The sequence below is a fragment of the Polyodon spathula genome, chromosome 19 (genome assembly GCF_017654505.1).
Source record: "Polyodon spathula isolate WHYD16114869_AA chromosome 19, ASM1765450v1, whole genome shotgun sequence".
NCBI lineage: Eukaryota > Metazoa > Chordata > Actinopteri > Acipenseriformes > Polyodontidae > Polyodon > Polyodon spathula.
The window spans coordinates 26,197,826-26,221,679 of record NC_054552.1 but is presented as its reverse complement, the minus strand read 5'-3'; the positions used below and the strand labels follow the sequence as shown (position 1 = coordinate 26,221,679).

General features: G+C 38.3%; 1 protein-coding gene across 3 annotated transcripts; it reads right to left on the bottom strand.

Moving 5' to 3' along the window:
* Nucleotides 1-231: 231 nt before the first annotated feature.
* On the bottom strand, nt 232-22,967 carry LOC121294650 (BCL2/adenovirus E1B 19 kDa protein-interacting protein 2-like). Of its 3 annotated transcripts, none has more exons than XM_041218585.1 (11): nt 22,043-22,967; nt 15,934-16,032; nt 14,165-14,238; nt 13,372-13,557; nt 11,428-11,610; nt 9,018-9,120; nt 8,765-8,896; nt 8,400-8,486; nt 7,035-7,133; nt 6,495-6,530; nt 232-6,068 (listed from the first exon to the last, which is right to left on the bottom strand). In XM_041218585.1, the coding sequence occupies exons 1-11, from the start codon at nt 22,357-22,359 to the stop codon at nt 6,014-6,016; spliced, it is 1,371 nt and encodes a 456-aa protein (XP_041074519.1). In that variant the 5' UTR covers nt 22,360-22,967; the 3' UTR covers nt 232-6,013. The 3 variants fall into 3 exon arrangements, with proteins under 3 accessions (XP_041074519.1, XP_041074520.1, XP_041074521.1); XM_041218586.1 differs by having other exon boundaries at nt 232-3,275; nt 22,043-22,964; XM_041218587.1 differs by lacking the exon at nt 6,495-6,530 and having other exon boundaries at nt 232-3,275; nt 22,043-22,963.
* Nucleotides 22,968-23,854: the final 887 nt, after the last annotated feature.

Here is a 23,854-nt window from a genome sequence, read left to right as displayed (position 1 = left end):
CAGCTTTTCCCCTTACATTAGAATTGTAGTGATTCAAAATGAGTTATTTTGTTAAAGCAATCTTTGAATGTAAACATCAATCTCTCTTTCCTACTTTCACCTGAAGAAGAGACCTTTGAGGTCTTGAAAGCTTGAGAATAAGTATTATTTAGTTAGTCCAAGAAAAGGTAGCACATCTCCTCTTGATCTGTGTATTTTAGTTGAAAGAATAAATACGTCACTACCCCCGATTTCAGTTTACATCAAATATGTTTTTATTATGGCATTTTGAGGGAATACCCATTGTAACAGAGCTCATGTTATAATTCAGGTCACACATACAGTATAACTTAAGGAGGTGTATCACACTAACAGACAGAAACATAACTAATCGCGTGTTACTGTTCCAGTTTTCGATTAATTGCATTTGTTGTCTGATTACCTTTTATAGTTATACATATAAATACGCTCTCTCTCTCTCACTCAGATAAAATGTTATAGCTTTTATGGATGGAAATCATTTAAAGCAGAATTTCAGACTAATATATGAAATATTTCTTACATTTTTGGTTTCAAATCTCTAATTGAATTAAAATGAAAGCAGACTGTTGTGGGTTTTAGTATAAATGATTTACAGTAACAGTAACAACTGACAGCTTCTACATAATACTGTCAAACTGTACAGTAAACTGAAGACGTTTTAATTTCCTAAAATACAAAACCTATTGCTTACAAAAAGAAAGTGCAGTTCAAACATGATTCCACCTCTACAGCATGTACAGCAAGGCTTGGCACTGTGCTGTACAATGTTCACGTAAGGCCAGCATCATTAGCACAAGCTGTAGAGGTTACCCATTGCAATATCCCCAGCCAATAGGATTTGCTCATTTCTCCACCTGTTAAATACCCACGCTGATTAACTGGGCTCAAAATACATTTTAACAAAAGTTAATGCAGATGTGACAATAGCTGTGCTAAACACTGTGGTAGTCTTGGACGTTTGAGCGTTACTGAACAGACTGACAGGGAAAACAAGAATGTACTGAACCAGTTGGGAGGGGTAGGGAAGTGTAAGTAATACTAAACAAAACAAGATAACGTTAGGATTTAGACAAACGCTTCACAAAGTCTTTCTCAATATTAAAACCCTTCTCATCAAAGATTTTGTCAGTTTTTTTAGTACAGTTACATTATGTGGTTTTGGATTAAGTGAATACAATGTACAGCGTGAACAAACTGCTTATTTAGTGAGCAAATCCACATCAAATTTAAAAACCCATTCTTAATATGCTTAAACTTCTCAATAGGTTTCCACCAAGTCTCTAACTATTACACAACTATGAAGGTATATGCAAGAGAGCAGTCCTGTGTTGGTTTGTACGTGTTCCAGTCCCCCAAGGCTCTCTGCGTTGGGCACAGTATTCCTTACAAAAGAAATGTTTTACTGTCATTCCCTGTTCCTCAGTTTCATTAAAACTCATTGAGCGTTACTCGCTAGTCAGTGCTTGGTATGTTAAGGGGTATTACCAACAGATAGCTGAAGGCAGACCTTCATGTGAGAAAAAGTTATTTGTGACGAGAAGTTGATCTGCATAATCATAAAGGAACAGGGAAATGTTATTGAAACCAGAAAAGAACAGAAAATAGATCTGACCATACATATTTTCGGAGCTTCCATATTTAAAACACAACCTTCAATTGATAAACACACTCAGATATTATTTTAAACAGTAAAATGACCAGATACAGTGTATTCCTCCTGGAAGAAATGCAGCTAAAATGTACCATTATTCCTGACTAAGCAGCAGCTGTCCACACACGTCTTGAGCTCACTGGTTAGAGAGCTGTGCTGCCGAGGTCTAATCATTATCTAAACTTAAGTCATCAAAAATGCATAACTCATAACTTGCACAGTACCGGAACCACATAAGCTCAGGAAATGAGTTGTCACTTTTTATAGCTGAAGCAACTTTTCCCTTGAGGTTTGTAACAACATTCTGGCGCAGCTGGGATTAACTGAATGGGATCATGGATATCTGGCACCTTCTAGTGGAGCAATGTTTTATTCAATCTTGCATTCCAGCACCAAAAGGGTTTATTAAACAGCCGGTAGAGTCCTATCCCACCCTACAAGCCACAATCAATACCTTTTATTACAAATGTACACTAGTACTGTATATACATAAATATTTTTAGATACGCACATTCATACATACACAAAAATACATAGATATGATTGGGTGTTTAAAAATAAATAACATGTAGTGGGCTAATTGAAGTCTTTCAACACTGCAGACCTCTACATAGGTCTAGGAGATGTAACACAGCAGACAATTTAATTAGGTCTTTGGTATGACCCTATGTTTTTGAAAGACTTCTTTTTGTGTAAGACACTGAAATGAATGAACAAATTATCCTGTAGAAAAGGGTTGTCTTTTTGCAAAGTTACTGCAGAGAGAGTTACAACTAACTCAAACTGGGATTTGTGAATTTAATATAAAATGTGTACAGTAATGGGCTTTTCTTGCAATAGGCAGTTTACTTGCAATCAGTAAATGTACAATAACATACTTTTTACATACATTTGACAAGTCAGTAACAGACTACAGAAGTTACATTCCCAAGTGAAAAACAATTCTTCTTTCCTCATTACATCTACATTCTCCCTTTTACTACATCTAACTATTAACAGGTTCCCATAATGGCTTATCTTTTATTGCATGCACAACAAACACATGCGAGCCTTTTAATGCAGACCACTAGCAGTCAAAAGAGCAAAGAAAGTCTCTGCCTTAGGCTTGTATAATACACATGCTGCAGGTTCACAGACCTATAAAATATTGCTCAATATTGATCATATCCACCATAAAAAATATATTAATCTCTATCCTTTTCCACTTATGAATATAAATATATATTTTTAAATGTACTGAAGAACATGCATCATTCAAAATTAGTGCCACACACACACACACATTATATATATATATATATCTTAAAGTTTGGCATGATAGGTACAAGATGCTTGTAGATCGTCCTGTACACAAGTGTTTGGCATACAAATACAAGTGACCGTTGCAATGACATCACAGGCTCCCACAATATTAAGAAAGGCTCTTATTTTAGAACAATAACATCTAAAGGCAATGGCTGACCAATGCAATGTAAATACATTAAAGCAGCATTCTTCCTGCACATTCTTCAGTCTGTCGCATCTTTCCATGAAGCAAGAGGATTGGGTCTCTCACTGTTGGGCTGCTGCTGTCTCCTGTTTCCCAAGCATATCCTTGTCAAGTCTGTGGATTCAAAATAAAAGCAAAACAGAGGTAGTTGGGGAGGGGGTCCCGATTCCACGCTGTTAATATGAATTCCGTACTTGCCCCCCTGCTTATGATAATGAAATTAAATACATCATGTTCTACAACAAGTGTCGTTTTTCACATGCTGGGCAACTGTACAATTCTGTCCTGCGTCTTCAGTCTCTAATGCGCCAAAAAAAAAAAAAAAAAAAAAAAAAAAAAAAGGAAGCTTCTGGTATGAGATTTTACTGATCTCCACAGAAAGCTAGTGAGTGAGTGCAAATCCTTGCTAAATCACTATGATCAATTAATTTTAATCAATTTTTCCTGCTTTGCTTTTTGCTTTGTAAGTGGATTAACCTTAACTGTGACGACCATCTCGTTATTTGTGCAAGTTTACAGGTACAATGGCAACCCTTGATTTGAAGAGAATTATCAGGAGAGGACAACATTTGTGTAACGCCTGTTGTCTAAACTAACATGGAAGAATGCTACAGTACTTACAGGATGAAAATGAAAAGAAACTGTACAGTTGACTGCGTATCTTATTTTGTCATGAAGGAACCACAATTCATGAAAGAAACAGCAACTGTTTTAATTTTGTCCTATGTACAGTAATCGGCCTATGCTTTCCTGGTTACTAGAATCTAACCTAATCACATAACACTTAGGAGAAACAGCAACTGCAAGAGAGGAAATCTCCCAGCAGCTTTTGCAAAGAACAAGCAATCGCTTTTTGCTTTCATAAAATATGGTTCTGTCATAACCAACAATTGTTGGTTTAGATGCACTGCCTTTAAAGGGGTCTTGAAGAAAAGAGTGCTACGTGACTTTTACAACCACCACAGTGCCACACCTAAGAACACAACAACCAATAGTCCACGGTCACCAAATAACCAGTGTGAACCCTGTCCTCCACAAACACAAAACAGCCACTGACTTTATTACCAAGCAAAAAAGATGCTAATTTTCCATTCTGGGGCTTCAGCGTTCAAACCTAATTTGCAGAATGATACAAAAAACATCCATTATCTTCCCGATGCAAACAATTTCCACTGTTTGTTGTTAACACTGGCAACCAGTGGGATTTTAGGACATGTCTAAACATTGCGTCATGCTGACCTGTTAGGACAAACTCATAAACCACAGGATAATTACTGGAAAGAACATAAAGAGCTTCTCTGTAATATTTCTCCATCAGTGAAGGATGCATTCACAGACTTTTTTTTTGTTTCGAATTCATATCGTGAAACGTTTCCAACACCATTCAAGCAAAGCTCTGTTCCCTTGCAGTATTCCTGCAAGAATACATTTTGAAGATAAAGTTCTTCAGTAAAAATGACATTTGTTCAAGTGCTCTAGAAAGGCATCTGCTCTGTGACACAACTGAGCGTTCACCCAAAAAATGTACTCTTGAAATGACATCACAGAGCAAGCTGACATTACTAACAGTAGTTAACTTTTCAGTAATTTGCTTTATCACAGTGCAGTAAACGTTTCAGTAAAATGCAACATCATTTGCATGAAAATGCATCTCAGGTTGTATTAACGTGTGAATCAGGCTTTATTAGTTGTTTTGTTAGCATCAGTCCCGTGATCTCCACCCTTTCTTCTCATATTGTTGTAAGAGGGCTGCCTTATGAGTTCTACATATGCAAGGCCTGTAATGCCAAAATGGCTACATCAATTTGTCTACTTCAGATAGGCCTGCCTTTGACTGAAAATAATTAAAAGTATTCCAGTTTCCTGTCATGAATTATGTCCAAATTCAATTCTCGTCAAATTCAAGGCAAGAAGGAGGAAGAGCACTGATTGATTAATCCAAAAACCTTTTCTTAATCTCACTGTAATAAGTACAACCCAATAAATCTAAGGAATATTTTGTGAACAGTGCACAACTGAATTATCTTTAAGAAGGGTCAAGTCTTTTTACATCAAGGATATGGAGGTAGTGGGTCAGTCTGTGGTTTACAGATTTAGACAAACCGATTTCAGCAGTGTAATGAGATTGGAGTTGATTGAAGCTCAGCTAGGCATACTGTTCAAATCAAAATATTGGTTAACTCACAGATTGAGACACTACTTTTTTAAAACATAAAACTATAGAGCAGTGAAAGGGGGAAATTGGGATGTTTTGAACAAATTACATTTGAGATTAAATGAGCAGGGTTTTGTGAAACTGATGTAGGATGAGAAGAAATGAGCAATGGTGAAATTATAACTAAATAGCCTTTTGACTTCCGTTAACAATTATAAGTCACATCCCCATTGAAACCTACCAGTGCACTTAGGATTTCACTGGGAGTGTAGATCTTGCACTCAGAATTTCAATGACAAAGCATTCTGTTTAAACTACAACAGATTACATATAAACAGATTAAGTGCGTAAATATCACATTTTTGTCTAAGATTTTGATTTAATGACTTATGGTATGTTCGATGGCTACCCCTAATCACGTTGAAAGCGTACTTTCTCTTGCCGTCTTTGTTATACAGACCCAACTCACTTCACTCGTGGGCCCGACACAGCAAGGAGTGAGTGAGAAATACACTTGCAGCTAGATCAGAGGTAGCCACCCCCCACCCCCCTCTCTCCTTGCTGCTTGGTTCCTGCAGAGTGTAGGGAGTGTTCCAATGTTCCTTCAGAGCATGGGACTGTCCATTCTTATTATGAGGTGGAACACAAATAGTACAATATCTTAATGTAAAATAATATACTGCTAGGGATGCAATACTCACAGATGATGTACTGAGCTTCCCTGTCTTAGCGAAAGAGAACAAAATAGAATTCTGCAGAAAACAGCAGAGCAAATGGTAAGAGACGACAAAGAACTTCAAGTGAAGCTGCATTTGTATTAGGAGTCTCCCCATTTTATAGGAATCGTGGGACGACCAACTGGTCTTTTCTCAATTGGGTACACCTGGGACTCATGACAAAAAAAGCTAGAAGCCTCAAGCAGATAGTTTAATGGATAAAGCTGGCTGCACCAGTAAGCACTATGGCTATAACAAATGAATTGAGCAGTGGTGCTGAGAATGTGGAGTCATTTTCAAAACTGAGGCAAAGCAATGTGCTCCTTTTTGGGGGGTTGGGGGTGTTTAAACAAAGCGTGTGTCACATTCCTGCAAGCCAACCAATACAGTAATTGCAGAGTTAGTTTCGTGCATTGCAATCTATGCAGGCCTAGCCAATTCCCTAAATAGGGGTACAGATACCTTTTACGTGTTTTCCTAAATTTTTCTTCTTCGTACCTTTGAAGGGTAGGGAAAGTGGTTATGGAATTAGGTCAAAGAAAATTGAACAGCCAACAAGACACTCAAGACAAACAAACAAACACTTGAAAAGAACAGAATTAAAATGCCGATTACCAAGTAGCTTATTTAAGTTTATAACGCAAAATCGATTACTCAGAGAAAAAAAATCAGTGTCTTGAAGACTACTCAAATTACGAGGCACTGAGAATTTAATGTCAAAGGGGTTTGATTGACAGACCATATTTTTTTCCTCCCAGAGAAGAGGTTGAGTACATTTATGTTCTATAGGCATTTTCGATATGAAACAAGAGTTTTGTTTATTTGTTACAAAACAATGCAAAGAGCTGCAGTGAACGGATAACAGCATCAGAACAGGCATTTCATGTTAAAAGTACTTTTTTCTACATATAACAGCAAACTATGAGCTATACAAAAAAACATACTATGCATATAAAACATATTGCTTACTGGCCTAATTAAAAGAGAAAAGATCACACTTACTGTTTGATGCACTCTGGTATAGAAACATACTCCATAGGGACTAGCTCAGCTAGCTCTGTTAAGGTGAAGACATACTTGATTTTTTGGCTAAATTTTGAGCTGGGGAAACAAGAAAAGACAGAGCCGATAACCCAGCTGTACATAGCAGGTATGTGTTATGCATAAACTGAGCTGTGCTAGAATGGGATTTCTATAACATTAAGGAGTGGTTTCACAGACACTGAATAATCTTAGACTACCTTACCCAAGGTAACATTAAGTGGTTTGAGATTAGTGCCAAGACAACCTAGTTCCTCTTGAAGTAGGACAAGGTAACACAAAGAAATATACCACATTACAGCTTCCATATATAAACAGACCACACTACAGCTTTAGCATCTGTCACACCTTCTCTGTGCATAATTATTATTAATATACAGACAAGGGGGAGGTTTCCATGTGAGGTTTCTCACATGTGAAGTGGCGATGTGCATGCATGTTTGGGAGAACAGCTAGACAGGATCAGATTTATGACCGAAACTAACGTCCAGAGAGAGGGGTAGGGTAAATCTAATTTACCCGTGAGTGTAACATAAAACCTGGGAAATCCACACCCACTTTCACATGGAAAACCGCATTTCACATGAAAACATCCACTGCTCCCAATCCAGGCAGCCTTGGGAGCATACTTGTGCTGGCACAGATCTCTACATCTCCACTGGTTTTCAGCCATGGTGATCTGCAATAGCTGGGCTGAACAGTTTCATTATATACCCCCGGGTTAATTATTTAATTTTTTCTTAATACGATGTGTTATAAATTAGTAGAAATATTATTCACTACTAACGATATGCCAACCCGCCAATGGATATCTGAAAAACAATTTGGGCAAGAGCAGTAAAACACATTATTAAACAACCAGACACAAGACATTTATTTATTTATTTATTGCATTTATATAGCGCTTTTTATACAAAAGTATCGCAGGTGAGAGTCTCTGGTCTACCTGTTCTCTGTGCATGGAAGACACATTTTCCCGAGCTGTCTGTGAAAACAGCATGAGAACGCTACGCATGGCTAATTTGCGTATCAACCTCCTCCTTTCCCCTTCATTTGCATGACGTCAGGTGAAAAGAGGGTCTTGTCAAGTAAAATAAACTGAGCCAATTGAAACCTGAAATGTATAGGGTCACTTTTCAATTTGCTTGAGCACAATGTCTCGAGAAAAATTAGAACACACATGGAAACTCCTCACAATGCCTGCCAACACACCAGAGGTGTGGCGATATCCCACAGTGACAAACACCCTGACTTAATCATCCTACTCCAATGCAGCTATTACTCGTTCAGCAGTGTTTTCAACACAGGATCAACTGTAGTACTTACCTTATGAACGGCCGTGTGACAGCCAGAAGTGTCCTGATAAACCAGGAAGGGTGAACAATTATTAAGGATTTCAGGTTTTTCCGTAACCTACAATGAGAATGCACTTTCTAAGTTCAGCTGACACAAATAACACAACTACCAATCTTTCCTCAAAGGTGGCCTAAATTTTACTCAAAACAAAAAAAAACCCCAGAGTTACAAACAATAAACAACTCATACTTTTCATTTTGGCTCAAGTTGTTTCTTACACATTTCGAAATGTATCGTGTGTTCCACAACGACGATGATGATTTGTTTTTCTAACATTATAACTACATTTCTTTTTTTAACGTTCCAGTAAAAGTTCATTCTTCTGGTGACCTTACCTCCTGTCGATCTGCTGATAGCATTTCCGGAGCCAGCCCAAACTTGGCATCTTTCGGCGCGTTGTAGCACCATTTAAATACACTATCATATAGTTCTCAGCGACCAGCAGTTCTAGGGTACCAATTACATACCTAAAGGGAAAACACTGGTTAGAGCTGCTCTTCAAATCAACCCCCTCATGTTTGAAGAAAGATGCTCAATAATAGCACACTGACACAATCAAAACCTGTATGAATATGAATGTTCACTTACTTAAAAAGATTGTCCATAATATATCTGTAATTGGGCAGACTGCCCTCTGGCATGAAACACACAGCAAACACGATGATGGCATTCAAGCCATCTCCATAGTAACCTAGAACAGAAAGCACAGTGCAGTTTCATGGTGCAAAATCCAACCTTTCTGCTGCATAATGACTGAAAGACATCCTTGAACACATGTCTAAAGTGGCATGCAAGAAAAAAAAAAAAAATATATATATACATTAATATAGAGCATCGGTTTTCAAACGGGGGTACACGTACCCCTTGGGGTACGCAGGCTCTCGTCAGGGGGTACATGAGAAACATTCTGTAATGGCGGACAACGCATTATTTACTACGACTTGGCAATCTAATCAATGTTAATCTCCTTTCTATAAAACTGCTGCTGTACTGATGTATGTTTCCATTCTGCTGAGTCAGGTTAATGCTAAACACCAGACTGCTGTGCTGACATCCAACGGTCAGTGCACACATGGCTAATTTACATTTTAAATTAGCCCCGTTGTTTATGTATATATCATATTTAAATATGTCACATTTAAACAGCTGGGTGGTTAAGAGAGTGATTATATATATATATATATATATATATATATATATATATATATATATATATATATATATATATTGTGAACGACGATCCTCTCACTCACGGAGTTCGTTGCCCCTTTAAGACCAGACCCAGGACACAGAAATGGAATTGATTTAAGTGCTGACGCGCACTTTTAATAAACACCAATCAAATAAATTAAACAAAACAAACAAACACCTAGCTCCTTCTTGGAGCACTAACTATACAGTCTGGAACCTAACTCAACCAGGACAGCTAAGCTGTTTACCTGTAACCCAAACACAACTCACAAAGTTTAACACAGCACTTTACCTTGACTGCTTGGAAGCAGACCACACCTTCTGCCTCCCTACGCACAGCAGCCTCGAACAGACTGGCTGCTCTCTCAAATACCCTGCACCTGGCTCTAATTTACAACTACCATCAGGTGCAGGGGATTACTAAACAATTAAACAATTACACAATTAAACCCCATAATACCCAAATGTGCATTCTCACAAGGGTTCACGCAGGGAAGGATTTTAACCCCCTCCCTGGTACCTTACAATATATATATATATATATATATATATATATATATATATATATATATATATATATATATATATATATATATGAAAACAATCTCAAACAAAGCTTTGTTTTTAGTTTAATTTAGTTACTTAAACAGGATGTTTTCATATAGTACGGCTGAGCTCTAATCCCTTCTCTGTGTGTGTTTCTGCCAGCCAATCGAGAAGTCTTGTTTTTTGCAATTGCCCGATTATTGGTTCATTTCAAAATACAGAATGCCTGGCCAATTAGAAGCCGAAGTGTTGCCTAGCCTGCAGACTACTTTGCCTCATTTTTACAAACCACTACACCCCATAGGCCTAGTGTGAAAGTTAAGTTTTTGTTTTCGATTTGGATAAAAAATATGGATCGTTGGCTAAAGACTGGTAAATTAGCAAAGGGTGGAATACATAGGGATCAGCAGGAGCTCAGTGCAGCCCCAATTTCAGCTGAGTCAACTACAACTGCAGGCTGTAGTGGTGCGAATGCGGAGGAGGCCTTGCATGATTTATGAGATGCCCTTTCTTTGTCCTGCACTGTCGCACACTTAGGATGTAAAGAATGCTAAAGAATTGATTAACGTTCTACAGTTTTCCTGTGTTTTCCAGCGTTTATTGGCAATTCACCTATTTAATTTTTTTTTTTTTGCATCAGGGCTGTTTTATCTGGAAAATCAGAAGCCCTAATTAGAATTGTTATCTAGCATTGGAACAATGGCAAACAAATAATGTACAAGCTGGAAACCAGGGGAATCGAACCGTTTATACTGGGTACATAGGAAAAAGCTTGAATACAAGAGAAGTAGGAACTAGAGCACCCACCACCTGTTTATTTGGTACAGTATGACCCACACTGAAAAAGAAAAACAATGCTCCCCATATTACTGTCTTTTGGTTCATTACATTTTACTTGAAGAATTTTCAAGTACCAGAATATAAATTTAAAAGTTGAAAATGACCTTTCCAGTACTACAGCCTCACAAAAAGGATCTAAAACAGGCTCTAAAGCAGCATGGTTGGCAAATTAGAATATGGAATACAAAAAAAAAAGAACAATAGAAAAGAAAAAAAGCAAGTGGAGAGTTTGTAATGTTGCAAATATGAAGTATTTTAAAGCCTTGGCTAAAAACACCATACTTTTGTAAAATGCAGCAAAGAGGCCTTACAGTTAAAATTTACCATCCCTGTAGTTTAACAGCAAAGCCATGGTCATTCCCAAGCCACTACACACATTGAATTAAACCAAAGAAGAAATAAAGCGCCCCTCATCACTGACCTCCGTGACTGATCACCCTCTTGTAGGGCTCGATCGTCTTCATGTCCACTCTGTGGTCCTGATCTCCGATCCTGAACAGTCGCCAGCGCCGCCCCTCCTCCCTCTCGTCCGTGGAGGAGTACTCCTGGATCGAGTCCACGCCCTTTCGGAGAACCTCAGTCGTCTTGGGCTTTGGAAGATCATCTGGAAAATTCCCCCCCCCTCAGTTACTGTAAACCACTTCAGATCACACATGATTCACAAGGTACAGTTCAAGACTCCCGGTTTACAGAGGTTTGAGACATTCCAGCTTTTAATGTAGAGACTCAATTAGACACACCTGAGTCTAACGAGACTCAGTCTCCCTCTTTTGTACACCTACTCCAAGACTCACGGGAAACCTGGAATGACTTCACCTGCTATGCAGTGGGAGTCTTAAATGATTCTCTATTTACAGGTGGTTTCCTTGTTCACTGAAATGAGTCGTCCCACATTAGGCTAAGAATCACGACTGTTATCGTTAGTCAGTAAGCACATTTGAGGCCTGGTTGATAAGCAGTAGTAGTTCTGAGTAAATATTGGAATCATCCAACCAAAGTAAGTATATTTTTCAATGTGGACTGCATGGTCTGTCCCCTCAGTAGGACCAAGGTTGGATTCATTATTTAAGCAAATGTTGTGATTCTGTACAATGTCTCGCTTGTAATTTGTCTTTCACGGTAAACCACTTTTCATCCTAATTTGGACGGTTTCGAATTTCACTTCGGTCTTATCTCTGGATTTTAACACAGCATTGATTTCAGAAGTGCAGATTTTATACATTGTGAAGTTTTTACATTGTTTTAATTTTAATAAACCTTTTTTTATTGACGGTCACTAAAGTGTATTATTAAAGCAGTTCTTTCAGATTGTATGAGCAAAGGAAAAAAAGGCATGCTTTAAAATTAGGATCAGAAGTGGTCAAACCGTGACTTTAAACAAAAATCTGATCTTGATTTTCAGTGACATTAATTTATCCAAGCAAATTCACATGAAATAACATTCATATAATTACAATAGGATTGGGGTAATGAATATAAATCAGGGTTTACATGTATCTGTAGGTATCTGATGACTTGATTTTATTTTACTGAAGAAAAAAAAAAAAACTTAAAATAAAGCAAATCACTTCTTCAAAACTTGGCCGATTTCTGTGTGAGCAAAACAAAAAGACATTTGTCTTTATGTGCTGTGAACCTTACCACATAAGAGACAGGAGACAGACCTACTGCCTGCCTGGAGCCTGCTTCCAAGACAAAGCAGTGAATGGAAACAATCCTTCCAGGAGAGAGAGCAGAAAGCAGCATTTGGAAACACAAAAACAAGACAGACACCCTTTTTAACATGTGATGAACTTAAAGGACAAACTAATGTTAGTCCACTGGGATATATGTTAGGGTTGTCAATGCTGTAAATACCAACAAACACAACACAGCTAGCTTGAATATCGAAGTGAAGAACAAGAAGACACATTTAATAGATTTCTGTTAGAAACGTCTCAGCATTAACTAACCGGGGGTTGTTTTAACCCACAGAATTATTATTCTTGCTAAGAAAACTTTACCAAGGCTATGACATAAAGCACAGAATCATGACAGTCCTGCATTCAAGATGAGAATGTCTTCTGTAGTGTCAACATCACAATCAAGCCTAGCTATAATACTTCAGTATCATAATATGACAGTGTTTTTTTAGTTTTTTTCAAATTGATTAGCAAGTCTTTCCTTTTGGTACTGTTGTAATACAAAGCAGCAGGCTAAACGTTTTTTTTTTTTTTTTTTTAATGTAGAAAAACACCTGGCAAAGTTTCCAAACATATTGTGTATTCTACTGAGTGTGTATGTGGTTCATTTCAGAAAGGGACCAGACTACCCAGATCGCCATGGTCTAGAAGTGAATGCGTCAGACGCTGTGCAATGTGCTTACCTTCCCATTCAAACTCATTGCTGTTGTCAGAGGGGGTGTCCATATCATCCAGATCCAACTCCCCGCTCTCCTCCAGCTCATCTGACAGCAGGGACCCATCGCTGCGATTCAGTGTCAGACTGATATTGGGGGCCGCTAGCTTCTTCCTGGGTTTCTTATCGCTGTTCATCTCAAAAGACTGTGGAACTAAACCACAAAAGTAGTACAATAAACAAACCCATAACATCTCTCGTAAAAAGCCCTATCAAAAACAGCATATAACATACTACTCTGTATACTACAATCCAAGTACATTACGCACTTTGTATATCCCCTTCGGTCACAAATGATTCATTTATTTTACTGAAATTTTAAAACAGTTTGAGTGAACTCTGTGGAGTTCGTGAAGTTGCTCTGCCATAGCTTTAAAAAAAACATACATGCATTATAAAACAGACAGTAAACTTACATGGTAAAATTGTGCACACAGGGACTGAAGGGGATAGAATGTGCAACATGAATATATACTGCTTTTGAACAACTGCATGCAATACTCCTAAAAGTATGACAGAGAACTTTATAAAGCTTTTTTTTTGACATACTAAAAACGTATTATATTGCATGATCAAAAAAGGAAGTACGATTCAAAATTAGGATCAGAAGTGGTCAAACCGTAACTGAATAAAATGTTTTTATTCATTTTCGTACTTTGTGTGTTTATGTATTGTCTTATTAACTTGCTGTCCATTGATTTGTACTGTAGCAGCAATCCAAACAGGATTCAAGGGACAGATCACTGCTTCTGCCTGCTTACCAGGATGGTTTTCTCTCCCAGAGGCTGTGAAAAGCTCCCCATCCATGTGGATGTCCTCCTCTTCTGGAAGTGGCCTGTGAAACCAGAAAAATGTACTGCATGTCAGTAACAAGCATATACCCAGACACAGAATATAAACCAGACAATGTAGAGTTAATGAGCGCCAGAACAAAGTCTGATCACAACTGGATTACCAGTTCTTTAATACATCTTATAGAAAATGTAAGCAGCGCTACCTACTGTCTGTACCTGTGCCACCACTTTACTCTAGGATAGGTTTTAGTCGTTCAAAGTTGTTTCGGTGATTTATATAACAATTATTGAAAAAAAAGCTGCTTTTTTTTTTTTAAATTAGTTCTGATAATCATGTTTATGACAGTCATCTAAAGCTAGAAAGAATCTGTGCCACACTTCTACCAAGAGGTTTTGTCCCTCTCTCTCTCTCTTCCTGTATACAAATAAATGTTGGGCATCTGAACATACATTTAATTCAGACCCCCCTTCTACTGTGGGAGAGAACAGTGGTCTGGCTTCATTATAAACACGAAAAGCAGACCAAGAAAAAATAAAAGCGTGTGAGAGGAAGAACGGCTAACTAGGAAGAAAGTTGCAACTAATAAGTTAAAAAAAATAATAATTAAATAAATAAAAAATGTATATAATCGTCTAACCCAACACCCCAACAGAGCTTTTCACAACCATCTTAAAACCTGTCCATAATCACAGCTCTGAATGGCTGTAGTGCGACTGTACACCAGCTGTTACTTATGGAGGGGGAGTCTCCTTTAGTTGCAGCAGTAAATACAGGGTCTGTCATCTGCTGTATCCTGGATTACTTTACCCGAGATAAGACACCCTAGTAGAAACAGTGTATTTACCTGCTGAATACATCAGTGGATTACTTGGATCATATCTGCTTATATCTAACGGTTAGCTGGGAGAGTGTCTGAAAAACACTTCAACACGAGACCACAAGTGGTTCTTTGTCCCTTACATTACAATTAGGAAAATGAATTGAACCATATTCACTTTAAAATGACTGAAATTGAGTACTGTTTTTAAATAATTGTCTGTATGGAAGCGGAGAGCTCCATTTGTTTAATTATTGGAATATTTAAACGATGTAAGCAATACATTGGGTCATGCAGCACTGCAGTTTAGAGAAAGGTTGTATATACTAAAAAAAAAAAACAGGCCTCCTCTTAGAAAAAATTGTCAGAATCTGAAGTATAATGCTGGTCCTTTTCAAGGTGGCATAATGCAACCACAGACCTACCTTGCACAGCTGTAGCTATGTAGCAGTCCATTGAATAAGGGGCTAACTAATGACTAAGCTTACTGCAATAAAGTACAATACATGAAAGGTTTATTTTGGTGATGAACAAATGACAGTACAGGAACCTGGGAAGGTTATGAAAGTTGTTTATGCATAGTTTAACACATCTATAAAAGTTACAGTAGAATTTTGGCACCAGACATATCATAGCATATCATACACACACACACACATATATATATTTATTAGAGGCAGGGAATAAAAAATAAAAATAAATCTGCAACATCAAAACCATTTCTCAAAGGAGAAGCACTTATTTCAGAAAAGTTACAGTAGATAAACTGTGCTTCACCTCAGAATTTCCGTTTAGCTTCCCTGAGAAAACTGTGCCTCACTAATTGCAACCTTCTAGTGCTGCCTGATGTGGGTTAGAGTTTATAAACAAAACCAGGGGTGGCGTTTGAAAAAGATCAGAGCCTCATTGTTTGAGTACCTTGGGAAATCTTCATCCTGCCATTCTTCTTTCAGCTCCACACCCTCCATCCTCAGCCTGGCCTCTGTGGTGGCAACCGACTCCTGCCTCTCGAGCAGGCTGCAGTGCAAACGAAAGGAAACCTGTTAGAAATGGACTCCTGCACACAGCCAAATCTTCCTTCTCCTCCCCTCATTTGGTCTGTCATGTGACCACTTGTGAAGGAGCATGTTGACCTAGGCCATAAACCAAGCCCTCTCTGAAAACAGCAGCGTTTAAAGGCCTTTGGTGTATAGAGCTTCAGAAGGATGAAACAAGTTGCATTTATAAAACACCCATGACTGTCCACGATATTTCTGGACACAAAACCTCTGGTATGAAGGAACACAAAGAAAATAATTTGCATAGGAAACAACAGTACTAACACCAGATCAGCTAGCCCTGTGCTGGTTAAGGGAATCAGTGAACTGTTTTCCATGCGCCTCAATTTTTCATTTTGTGTTTGTTATACAGTATCATAAGTTTCAATCGCTCTGCCAGATTGTACTAAATTGGTTTTGGTTGTGGCTCAGCCCCATGTACCATCATAATCACTTGATACTCATACTTTACAACGTTCATTCATACAGTATTACGTTAGAAGGGTGTACAATAAAAAACACATGAAACCACCATTAAACTTTGTCATGTTGTTGTAAAATTGAAGTTTTTTTTAAGTGTAACTTTTAGTCTGATTTATCGTAGGAAATATTTCCCAGTTTTCAGTTAAAATGTCAATATTCCACTGTACAAATGTTTTTCTTGGTCACTAACAGAAGCAGGCTTCAAAGAACTTCCTTAACTCTTCACAAGATATGTCAAGACAGATTACACCCTTCCAGAATGATCTACAGCTAGGGCCAAAAATGTAGCCTCAACCAGATTTTTAGGATTGAGAAAAAAACACAATGACAAATTTTAGTAGGGCAGCATTTCATGTTTGATTTCAAAATATCACATTTTAAATTTTTTGTCAGCTGTTCATTAAGTACATGGAAAACTGCAAAGCGGTATGTATTCCAACACGTAACATTATTCAGCAGGTTTCTTTCGACTTGATGAAGCAACATTTCTGAATTCTAAACAGTGATGCAAAACTTTTGGCCACAGCTGTATAATCCACCTGTCTTCCCTGAGTCTCTGCATTATCCTTAATGTTCAGTATTTATTCTTTAGAAGTGTTGCCCACTTCCTTCATTTTGAATTTGGTCCTTTGATAAGATGTGTGCATCATTCAAGGGTAGAATAGTTCTTTTATCAGGGACTCAATCCACACTGTGCACTGCATCTCTGCTTATCAATACCCCATTCACAACTCCTTGAATCAAATCAGACTAATCTTCTAGAGTTCATGTTGCATCCTTTAGTACAATTAGGACCCCCAACCCCGGCAAACCACACAGCATCATTATTAAATGCTCAGCCTGCTCCAACTAGCGTTCAAGTCCAAATCCCTCTTAAACTGCAGCTGCTTTCACTCCGCGGTGCCCACTGTAGTTGAGTTACTGCATTTACTTATTAAATATTACCACTGAGTGAACTGGAACACAGTAATCAACCGTTGTGTTGGATCTTTTATGGAGGAGTAACCCATTAAATGAACCTTTGACAGTAAGAGCTGCACCCTAAACACATCACATCAACTTATCGGAACTAATCAAAAACATACATAAGCAAGTGACCTTATGTTTCCATTCGCCTCCTTCCCCTTATACAGTAGCTACCCCTCGGCTGATCTGCAGTAATCCACAACACAGGTGGGGGGTTTCATGCCTCATCAGGTAGACCAGGTGGTGACATTAATGTTTCATGCTTTCATGTTGAATAAATAATACATTTTACTACAAATTTCTGTTATACAGTACAGTTACCATGTGCACTGTATCATACCTGTATGCAGGTCTTACTGTGATTTGTTGCAGAGACCTGCAGAATTTGATCTTTTTTGCAATTCATTTCTTGCAATTCATTTCTTCCTCCAGGAAATTCCATGTAAAACCCTACGGGATTTTTGGATCATATTCCCTGCACGGTGACTGCATGCTCACTGCTCAACATCTTGCAGTACTTTCTTTCATACAGATGTGCTTCTTTGTGTGAGGTTAACAAGTAAAACATTAACACTCACTTGTTAGGATTATCAAACCAAGACAATCATATCATGTCAATATAGTGTACTGTACTCCTTTTCAGCAAGTTTAACTTAGCTCATCTTTTTTTTTTTTACATTAACATAACAGAAATTAAAAAGCAAGGACGTACATTATCATTTTCTTCATGATTTTGCAGACAAAAAAATATTGTTGTTAGAATTTAAGGAAATTTAACACAGTAGAAATAAACTGCCATTACACTAGCTGAGGCATCTGTTACCAAATGATCTTCCATGGTCATGTGTCAGTACAATGGTATTAACAGACAGTGGGGAAGAATGATGGCACATGGTAATGGTAGCCTGGCGCTGTGAATCCGGTACTGTGGTCCAACAATTCATCAGCACTGCTGTAAGGACTGCACTGTAAAAGGGCATCCATGAAAGTATACAATACTGGTTCCAAATCCACTGTGATCAACTGCTACAGTATGCTTGCTATTTTTTTTTGTTTAGCTGAGGTTTATTCAAGGTAATACTGTTCCCCATATTAGTATAACTTCTCTGTAAGGGATAGCGACTGCTTTGACACGTTTTAAAGTGCACAACATTTATTTTTTAATACAATAGTAAAACACTGCTTGACTCCAGAGAACTAACCACATGCCGAAACTAGTGCAATCAATTTAGTCACATGTTATTTTTTTTTTAATCCTCACAACCACTATGGCTTCAGACAACCCCATCCATGCCAAATGTGTTCAACGCAGGATTCTTAATACAGAGGAAGAAGAAATTGTTTTGAAACCACCAGGGTGGATGGAATGTCTATAGAATGAGTCACTCCCTTAGAATGTGATGAAAACAAAGGCTTTCCAAAATGCATTTGGGACTCGCGATAGACGTGCATGTTGCTCTTACAGTAGATCTGTCTTGACAGGTAACAGATCAGGGAGCAGTTATTGCACTATTACAAGGCGTTTCCTTCACAATTTGGCCAAATTAGGTCTTGCTGTATCTGACTGCCATTCAAAACATGTACAGCCAGGCAAGAGCTTAAACTCACTTCATTACAGACCAAGGCATTCATTTTAACCACTACAGCGGTGACTGTCATGTTCCTGTGACCTGTGTCCTCAGATTACTGAAGTACTGTAGTGAATGAACCCAACTGTCTGAGACGATCTCCAAGGTTTATAATTGTATTATATATTTGTATTTCGATTGTGTATTTATACTGTGACTTTGTACAGTTGCTAAGTGTTAACAAAAAAAGGTTACTTAACCTGTACCCATGTTGTCTGTATTGCAGCGATACATTATTTCAAAATAATCCGAATTGCTTTGATATCTCTTACAAACACTGCAGTCTATCAACATAATGCTCCTTCCTGGAAATTTCCCATCATTGCCCCCATTTCCCATAATGGGAAAGCCAGTAACAGAAACCCACTTGATATGACTGGTATGATTTAATCCTGAGCAGGGAATAAGAAAGTCAGCTTGTTACCAGATTTCCTACTAGGAGTTCATTGCAGTGGGTGGAAATGTCTCATTTTGCTCACCCTTTGACCTCGTGTTTCTCCTGGCAGTAAAAATGTCATGTTGGAGCCACTTCCTAGCTTTGCAAAAAGTTCATTTGATTACTGTCAAAAAAAAAAATCTTCTGATTTTTTTTGAAAATGTGTAGTTTTGGACACCGAAATAACAGCAGCCGTTAAGTTTTATCATCTGTATTTTCCCTGCGCTTTATAAGTTAAGCTCATTGGTGAAGTACTGAAGCCTGTACAATACTCATATGCTTCCCCACAATCAGCCCGAGGAGTCTTTTCTGGAGCCATTCTGCTTCCCTGGTTAGTGAGCAGATTGTTTCCCTTTCCATTATTTTTTGTCAGGATTTTAATAATTCATATCAAGCCTAAATATTGATGTGTTTGCATACTGAAGCCTCTGTACAGTATTTGTGCTACTGTGCTTTACCGAAAGCAAAATGCATCAATCACAACCAAGGAGCTCAATAATGATCCTTACAGATCGATGTATCTTCTGATGTTTTTGTTGTCCATTAGGCTATGTGACTGGTTAGCAGTGAGTGAATGGCAGGACAGGTAGAGTACAAGCAAGCTGGTATACATATACAGTATACAGGGATAAGAGACTTGTCCAAAATGGAATGTTACCCTTGTTATCCTTGTAAAAACGTGAAATATCATGAACTGAGGCTATTGTGGGAACAGAGAAGCTTGGGAGCATGATCTGAGGAAGGCTCTGAGAAATCTATGTCCAGCTGATTTGTGTGTAAATAAAAATACTAATATCAAGACTTTTTTTAAAAAAAAAAGGTCTCTGTGATATGAGAGTTCTGAAATTGAGGACTAGGTGCTGGACTTTAAGTTCTTTAAGTGCCTGAAAATGTCCAATCCAACTACTAAACAGGCACCTTGGTGGAAGTGGTTGTACTGTAGTTCTGTGGCAGCAGCTATGAAAGTACTGGAGTTACACTTGCAGGTCTGGTACAGTACAGCACGGCAGAAATTAGTGCTCATTACAATATCTGTGTGGGTGGTTTTGCAATGTACATTTGTAAGAGGATTGAACTGTGAAACTTTTGATTTTATGTGGTTGCTACAGTATACCTGCCTAGATGAAATACAATTAATTCAACTATTATATGTGCCAAGAAAATGGTAAGCTACTGTAGCCTATGATGAAGCCTCTGTGTAACCCCCCCACCCCCCACAAAAAACCAAAACAAACCCCTATAATTAGTGAAAGGTGTTTTATTTAATTGTTTTTGCAAAAGGACACCTTTTCAGTGGACTTGCTGCAGCCTGAGAAGAAATTAATTACTTTAGTGTTCCGCAGCTCCTGACCAATGGTAGTGCCTGCTTTGTGTGTAGTATGTTCAGTGTACAAGCATTACAAGCCTAAACTAGACAGGGCCTGTAATTATGGCACTAAACATCAGGCTGAACTTTGCCAAACACTCAAACAGACATCTGACTGACTTGTCTCACCACAATACTGCAGCTGCCCAAGTCAGTCTTGGCATACCCCATTCTGGACAACTAGTTCTGCTCAAAATTGAAGAGGTTCTGCACATTATTTTACTTGCATTCTTTCAACTGTAATCTATACCCGAGCCAAGACACCAGGGGTATATTTGGGTAATTTTGATGAACTAAGTATTGCCTTTCAAAAAAAAAAAAAAAAAAAGACTGGATTTGAAAACTACTGTAATAATTTAGTAGCAATTACTCACTGGCACTTTTTTAAATTAATGTTAGCAGCCTCGCATGGAGAACCATAGGGCAGCCTACAGTACATCTCCATTGTGATACACCCCAGTACAACCAACAGTGGTCTACTTTAGGTTTATACCAGACCAGGGTACAGCAGAACCCAATTTCAACACAGGTCTCAGACTGTATCAGAACATTTACCCCTTACACTGGTAAGCAGTACATTAGTCACATGATCCACTGTGGTCTTGGGGGAAGTGTGGGGGAGGGCAGCGGAATGTAGCAAGCTTTTGTGATAATTCAAGTCTATAAAGGGTGTGGCTAACAGCTTGGAGTATTTGTACAGTAACACCAGACACCTTTGGTGTTGGTGGGTTTTCTGACTTGCACGTATGTATGCAGGTCCAATGAGCATTTTAAATATTAACAATACTGCTCATTTTTGCTTTGCAAGTACTATTATGATACTAACGCCCAGTTTTCAAGTATTATTCGGCAACCTCCATACCCACAACATACCGAAAGGGTAATAATATAGCATATCTTGCCAGTTCAGTCCAAAAAAAAAAAAAAATGGTATGATAAATGCAAGGAGAATACATAGAAGAATTCATATGTTAAAACATTTTGTGTTTACAACAACAACTTATGCAACATTTAACAACAGCTGTTTAAAAGGGGTTAGATCGACTGCTGACAGATGTATTACATTGCAAAACTAGTTTGGGGATGGAACAGTAAGACAACTGTCACTCACCTTCCATTCTGTTCTGAGGAGAGCGGTTCATAACTTCTACCAATGCTAGAGGTCCTAACGTTCGCAGCCTCCTGTAGCGGACCTGCTGTTTTGGTTGGAGTCGCTAAAGCTGCACCATCAGTAGTCACTAATGAAGGTGACATCCTGTGCCGTGGCGATTCAGAGACTTCATCTGGGGTCAGTGTTGCTGCTGGTGGCCTCGGTTCCACTTTTTGAGATACGACTAGCCTGGGTGTGTCTGAATCTGATTCCGAACTGTTTTTAGTCGATCCAATATCACCTACCACTGCCTGACTTTCAAGTGCTTCGGCTGCCATGGGTACCAAAAGATTATGGCTTTTGTTTAAAATAGTCAATATTCAACGATTAAGATAGTTGCTAATAGCAGACCACAAGTTTTGTTTGCAATGCAACACTCGTTGTCAAATCACGCGCATGCAACTTTTAAACCAACTCTTGCTATCCTCCGTTTCGTACTTCTGCCTTTTTTGGTTATTTCGCTGGCCTGCTGTGTATAAGAAGCCTGCCGCTGTCCTTTTTGGTTGATTCACACTGGGAGGGTGCTTTTGTGGCGCCGGTCTATATATCCAGCCCTTTTTTTCTTTCCTTCCTGTGTGTTGGAAAAGCTAGACGGCTAAACTACCTTAACTCTGCGCTCTCTATCATCTTCGGGAGCCATCCATTGCGTAAATTTTAATTTTTGCACTCGATCTATCTTTCCCCAGCCTGCCACTTGTAAACACAATTAAGTATGTTTTAGAAAGTAATCGCGCATTGTGTAGCTCACGTCCCAGCTCTCAGGTTTGGCCGATCCTGCACTTTCCGCTTTGTTGCTCTCAATCTGTCACCGGGCTGGCTTTGCTCAGCCCCGTTACTCAAGCTATTTTCGCAAATGCAGCTGTCTCCTCCCATAAACTGCGAGGTTTCTCCGCTTCTGCCCTCTTGCGTCGAAGGAAGACTGAACTAAAAGACCACGATAACTGTTTTAAATGTGTAATTCATGGCAATCAGGAGACAGACTAGTTGTTAAAGGACACCTACAACGTTTGGAAATAGGCGTGTTCGAATTTCTTTACGGATTAGAAAAAAAAAAAAAAAAGTTCACTTAAATTCCCTTTAAAGATATAAGTCAACTGTTTGGTTTATACACTCTTAAATTAATTATTTTCAAGAAACTTGTCTGGGATTGTGTACACCTTTTTGACAGTCTAATTCTCCTAATCTATTACACATACAATAAATAATATATTTTTAACTGTGCCTTTAGAGTGTCTAGATCTAAAAAGACACATCTCAAGAGATTTGCAACAGTAGGAAAACTGCGGTAGTCAGGACAGATAGCTGCAACATAACAGTAGTGCAAACTTGTCACCTAGGCAACTGGATTAGAATGAGAACTTTAAATCTATTTGTGACACACTTCGCATACCTGATAACATGCCCAACCATGCAGCTCGGCTGAAAACAAAACGTTTCACATATACCGTGACCTGAACCCTGCACAACGATTCTATGCACACAGGAACTACAAAAAGCATTTGGAAAGAATGTGCTGTTGTTGTAGAGCTTCTGCACATGTGATTTAGCCACTTTTTATATGGGAAGTAATTATATTTAGTATTGGCTATGATGAAATGCATTTAACAACGTGCTATTATTTTAGAAGCTTTTTAACGCCGCCAACTGATCAGGGTAGCAAACTACTATTACAATATACAGGTATATTTTGAATTACTCACTGAATGTTAATAAACTCATGATGTACGGTTAAACACGGCGATGCCACCCTGTCAGTTGTTGTTGAGCGCTTTC